A 6,000-nucleotide genomic window follows, 5' to 3' on the forward strand; every position below is an offset into this window, starting at 1 on the left:
GTCTGATGATTTATCCACTGCACCACCACCTGGTCAGGCTACTTCTGCTTTTCAAGGCTGATATTTTTCTTTCCTGAGTGTGTGTGTGTGTGTGTGTGTGTGTGTGTGTGTGTGTGTAGGGGGTGTGTGTGTGAGATTATGGTGCCAGAGTTTACTAAAAAACAGACAATTTTCTCCTTTGAAGATGTTATTTTAAATATTAATGTTTTGTGTCTTATTGGAAAGTATATTTTATAAGCACTCTGCTACCCAGATATACCTTATTGTAAGAGGTGATGACTGAAGGTTAGTAATCATTTTTACTGAAGAGCAGAAAAGAACATCACCAACTTATCTAACATGCTGATATATATATTTTTAAAAACTAGAGGTATTTTGAGGGGGGCAGTGGGGTGGAGGGCAGAGGATGAGTTGGAGGGGTGGAGGTATTTTAAGAGCTATATAAGAGCCAGTAGCCGCAGCCACCATCACAGCCTCCTGGCCTTTGCAGGTTCGCATTTAATCCAGACAGATGGTAAGGAATCAACAGAACCAAGAACTAGTGGGCCATTTTCCTTTATTCTAGACTCATATAGGCCAACGAGAAAAAACAAATACACAGGGCACCAAAACCCACCCACACGTTCCTCCAGCTTTACAACCAGGAGAATCTTTCCGGTTTTCCTAGAAGCAAAGGCTTAATAGCCTCACTCAGTCCCTTATGCATTCTTCCATTCTGGCTGCTCCTCTCCTCCACGTGGCCTCTCTGCCTGCTATAACACGGGCTCCTCCTCTCTACAACAACGTGGTCTCTCCCAAAATTGCCTCCTAGCTCCTCCTTTTAAAACTTTTCGGGTGAAAGCCCTCCACCAACACACATTAGCACAGGGGTTCTCAAACTTTTTGAAGTCGGGGCACATTTAATATCCTACAAATAATTGTAGGCGCACTACATACTAATTTCTGAGAAATATGTTATAATAATAAAGTCAAATATTAAAGAAAAAATATAAAGTCCAAGCATGCTTTTATGGTAATTAAATGAAATAAATATGACAAAATTAAATTTATTCTGACATTAAAAGATATTTTTATGTTACATTTTTTGAATAATGCTTTTTAGAATTTGTAAAAAAGAGGGGTTAAAAAATTAAAAAAAAAAGTTATCTTTATATATATATATATATATATATATATATACACACATTCTTAGTAAGATTTAGTAAATTTGGCTGGTCCCAGCTCAGATGTGTTAAGTTTTTTCATTCTTGTGTTTATGAGAAACATGAGCCTGATGTGTCCTAGCGATTTCTTCAATGTTTGGGCATATATTAGAAAGGCAAACTCTCTTTTCCTTATCAATACATTGAAGAATTTCTCTCTTTTTACTCTTAATTGTGTTGAGGGTAGAAAATCCTAATTCACATAATTAGGATGTTGAAAATTGTAGTAAAATGTTCAAAGCTTTTTTAGATGTTGCCACATAGTCTTCTTTTATAGACATCCAAAAGGCTTCAAGAGGCAATTCCTTATGTGTAATGATCAATCCAAAACCCCCACCATACATATCATCTTAACTTTACACCAAACAAAGGATAGAAGAAACTTGCCTCCAGTCTTTCCAGGGAACATGGGGGTATGGTAAACAATCCAACACCACAGCTTAACAGCCTTTTGCAACCTAATTAGGCAAGTGAGGTGGGAGCTTGGGCAGACTGTCAGCTTACAGCCAATTCCCCCCACACCACACCTCTATCCTCCCAAAATATAAACTCCAAAAACCCTGTTGGTTTTTTTGTCCCAACAGGCACATATTTTTCTGGAATACCATAGGGCGCACCTGGAAATCTTCTAGGGCGTACCAGTGCACCCTGGCACACACTTTGAGAACCACTGCATTAGCATAACCAAGCCCCTTCCCAAGCATGAAAGGCAATTAGCTGTATCATGTAAGAGCATCAGCACATGGACAGCAGCCATCTTTTTTTTTTTTTTTTACAGAGACAGAGAGAGAGTCAGAGAGAGGGATAGACAGGGACAGACAGACAGGAACGGAGAGATGAGAAGCATCAATCATTAGTTTTTTGTTGCGCGTTGTAACACCTTAGTTGTTCATTGATTGCTTTCTCATATGTGCCTTGACCGCGGGTCTTCAGCAGACCGAGTAACCCCTTGCTTGAGCCAGCGACCTTGAGTTGAAGCTGGTGAGCTTTTTGCTCAAACCAGATGAACCCGCGCTCAAGCTGGCGACCTCCGGGTCTCGAACCTGGGTCCTCTTCATCCCAGTCTGACGCTCATCCACTGCACTACCGCCTGGTCAGGCGAACAGCAGTCATCTTTAACAATAAGAGTGAAAGCCTGACCAGGCGGTGGCGCAATGGATAGAGCGTCGAACTGGGATGTGATTTTTTTAAAATAAATCTTTTTTAAAATCATTTTAGAGGGGGAGAGAGAGAGAGAGAGGGGAGGGAGGAGCTGGAAGCATCAACTCCCATATGTGCCTTGACCAGTCAAGCCTGGGGTTTTGAATCGGTGACCTCAGCATTCTAGGTCAATTCTTTATCCACTGAGCCACCACAGGTCAGTCCATTTTGTTTTTTATATCAAATATCCAGATAATGTTCACATTTCTAATAAATTGTTTTTCATTTAGTTTGTTCAAATTGGGATCCAAATAAGGTTCACACGTTCCACTGCATTGGCTTACATGCCTCTCAGTCTCTTTTAAGTTCTGTTCTCGACCTGTGGTGGCGCAGTGGATAAAGAGTCAACCTGGAAACGCTAAGGTTGCCGGTTCAAAACCCTGGGCTTGCCTGGTCAAGGCACATATGGGAGTTGATGCTTCTTGCTCCTTCCCCTTCTCTTTCTCTCTCTCTCTCTCTCTCTCTAATGAATAAATAAAATCTTTAAAAAAATTTAAGTTCTGTTCTCTCCTCCCCTGCTTTGTTTTTCTGGTCTTGACTATGTTATGAAGGTTTTGATGTTTTGAAGAATACTGGCTTGTAAGCAATTTAAACTAATGGAAAAGCTTCCTTTACCTTTGTGTCTTCCTGTTTATTACTCAAAGCATACCTGGAATTTAGCAGGCTCAATAAGTATTTATTATTGTTGTATGATAGCTACATTTTAAAAGATTTTTTTTTAAAAATTGGTTTTACACAGGGGTGGGAGAGCAAGAAGTATCAACTCATAGTTGCTTCACTTTAGCTGTTCATTGCTTGCTTGTTGTATGTGCCTAGACCAGGTAAGCCCAGTGTTTCCAATCAGCAATCTTGCATTACAGGTCAATGCTCTATCCACGGTGCCACGTGGGCCAGGCTATGATAGCTGCTTCTACTGTGGTAAGGTGCCAAAGAATTGAAAAAATTAATATTAATATTTTAGGAGGAAAAGTCAGGCTTCTTGTCCATCCTTTCTCTAAAGAAAGGAGGGAGAGGAATGCAGAAGCTTTTTGGTTTGTAAGGATGATTGCGTCATTTAGTTTTAACTATAGAATAAAGGTTCTCTGAAGAACTTCCTTTCCCTTTCAAGAAGAGACAAAATTTACATACCCTACACTGATTTTAGCTCTTCCTCCCTTCCTGGAATCCTGAGAGTAACATATACCTCTAGACCGAGTGTAGTCAACCTTTTTATACCTACCTCCCACTTTTATATCTCTGTTAGTAGTAAAATTTTCTAACTGCCCACTGGTTTCAAAGTAATGGTGATTTATAAAGTAGGAAAGTAACTTTATAAAATTTATAAAGCAGAGTTACTGCAAGTTAAAGCATATAGTAATAATTACTTACCAAGTACTATATGTCAGATGATCACTGTTTGGCGGAATAAATCTTTATAAAACAACTTACTATAGTTAAATCTATCTTTTTATTTATACTTTGGTTGCTCTGCTACCACCCACCATAAAAACTGGAACATCCACTAGTGGGCTGTAGGGACCAGGTTGACTACCACTGCTCTAGACAAAGGAATGGGAGGTAGACACTAGAAGATTTGTGAATGTCTTTCATATATAAAACGACATCACTATTGTGTTAGCTTATAGGTTTTAATAGGAATGTTCTTATTGATCCTATAGACCAGTGGTAGTCAACCTGGTCCCTACCGCCCACTAGTGGGCGTTCCAGCTTTCATGGTGGGCAGTAGCGGAGCAACCAAAGTATAAATAAAAAGATAGATTTAACTATAGTAAGTTGTTTTACAAAGATTTATTCTGCCGCCTGACCAGGCAGTGGCGCAGTGGATAGAGCGTTGGACTGGGATGGAGAGAACCCAGGTTCGAGACCCCGAGGTCGTCAGCTTGAGCGTGGGTTCATCTGGTTTGAGCAAAAGCTCACCAGCTTGAACCTAAGATCGCTGGCTCGAGCAAGGTGTTACTCGGTCTGCTAAAGGCCTGTGGTCAAGGCACATATGAGAAAGCAATCAATGAACAACTAAGGTGTTGCAACGTGCAACGAAAAACTAATGATTGGTGCTTCTCATCTCTCCATTCCTTTCTGTCTGTCCCTGTCTATATCTCTCTCTGACTCTCTCTCTCTCTGTCTCTTTAAAAAACAACAACAACAAAAAAGATTTATTCTGCCAAACTTACTGAAAATCTGACATAAAGTACTTGGTAAGTAATTATTACTATATGCTTTAACTTGCTGTAACTCTGCTTTATAAATTTGATAAAGTAAAGTTACTTCCCTACTTTATAAATCACCATTACTGTGGAACTGGTGGGCAGTTAGAAAAGTTTACTAACAGAGATACAAAAGTAGGCAGTAGGTATAAAAAAGGTTGACTACCCGCCTGACCAGGTGGTGGCACAGTAAATGGAGTGTCAGACTGGGATACCGAGGACCCAGGTTCAAGACCCCAAGGTTTCTAGCTTGAGCACGGGCTCATCTGGTTTGAGCAAAAGCTCACCAGCTTGGACCCAAGGTCACTGGCTCCAGCAAGGGGTTACTTGATCTGCTGAAGGCCCACAGTCAAAGCACATATGAGAAAGCAATCAATGAACAATTAAGATGTTTCAATATACAATTAAAAATTAATGATTGATGCTTCTTATCTCTCCAGTCCTGTCTGTCTGTCCCTGTCTATCCCTCTCTCTGACTCTTTCTCTGTCTCTATAAAAAAAAAAGATTGACTACCCCTGCTGTAGACAAATGTTATAAGTTTCTTTTTTTTTTTCTTCAGGTTTTAAAACTTTTTATTTGCATATTAAAAAAATTGTGCATTCCAATAATTAAAATCATTTTAACAAAAAAATAAATGGCACTCTGATTAAACCGCATTGAACAGCCTGCAGGACACCTTGGACCAGGTTGGTTTTTACTCTAGATTTCCCTGTCCCACCCAGCTTCTTCCTTCACCAACATGCAGGTTCTTTTCCTTCCCTGCCAGCCAGACAGGCCATGGGATGGGAGAGGCAGGTGCGGCCTTCATTGGCAGTAGTTCAGATGTGAAAAGGGGCAGCACAGTCATTTAAACTGATCCAACCTCTTTGCATCTTACAAAGTTAAACAGCTAAAAGAAGTAAAATAAGAAGGCAATGCTTGTGGAATGTACAGTGCATATTGGCGGGGCGTGCCTCATTACGATTCGCCGGCTTGCTTCTCCTGTTCGATTGTTTCTTTCGAAGGCAGCGGGTTTTTCTCTTGCGTTTCGGTCTTCTTCAATTTCGACTTATCGAATTTCTCAATCTCAGCCATATCGGGTTTGTCAGACATGCTTGCAGAGGAAGCCGAGCGAGGTGCGCGATCCAGAGAGATGTCCGATCTGCTCAGTGGCTGCCGCCGAGTCATAAGTTTCTTAATGAATTGATTATTGTTTCATGTTTCCCCTCCTTTTCCCCCAACTTATATGTAGTCAAGGGTATATAACCAGCCTCAGAGCTATATTCAACACTGCATGATTTAGGTCAGCTATACCCCGCGTTTGTCATATGCAGCCAGCTTACTTAATAAAACTCCTCAAATATTTATTTGGACTTGGTGTCTCTATGTCAGGGATTAGGAACCTTTTTGGCTG

At 40.5% G+C, this 6,000-nt stretch overlaps 1 protein-coding gene across 1 annotated transcript; it reads right to left on the reverse strand.

The window, feature by feature from the left end:
• Window positions 1–5,161: 5,161 nt before the first annotated feature.
• Window positions 5,162–5,770, reverse strand: LOC136380606 (thymosin beta-4). Its single transcript, XM_066348583.1, has one exon. It carries the CDS (start codon window positions 5,697–5,699, stop codon window positions 5,565–5,567), a length of 135 nt encoding a protein of 44 aa, XP_066204680.1. The 5' UTR covers window positions 5,700–5,770; the 3' UTR covers window positions 5,162–5,564.
• Window positions 5,771–6,000: the final 230 nt, after the last annotated feature.

The sequence above is a fragment of the Saccopteryx leptura genome, chromosome 9, assembly GCF_036850995.1.
Source record: "Saccopteryx leptura isolate mSacLep1 chromosome 9, mSacLep1_pri_phased_curated, whole genome shotgun sequence".
NCBI lineage: Eukaryota > Metazoa > Chordata > Mammalia > Chiroptera > Emballonuridae > Saccopteryx > Saccopteryx leptura.

Bases quoted from the DNA above. Each gene is read 5' to 3' on its own strand.
- LOC136380606 (XM_066348583.1), bottom strand. From the start codon at position 5,699: ATGTCTGACAAACCCGATATGGCTGAGATTGAGAAATTCGATAAGTCG.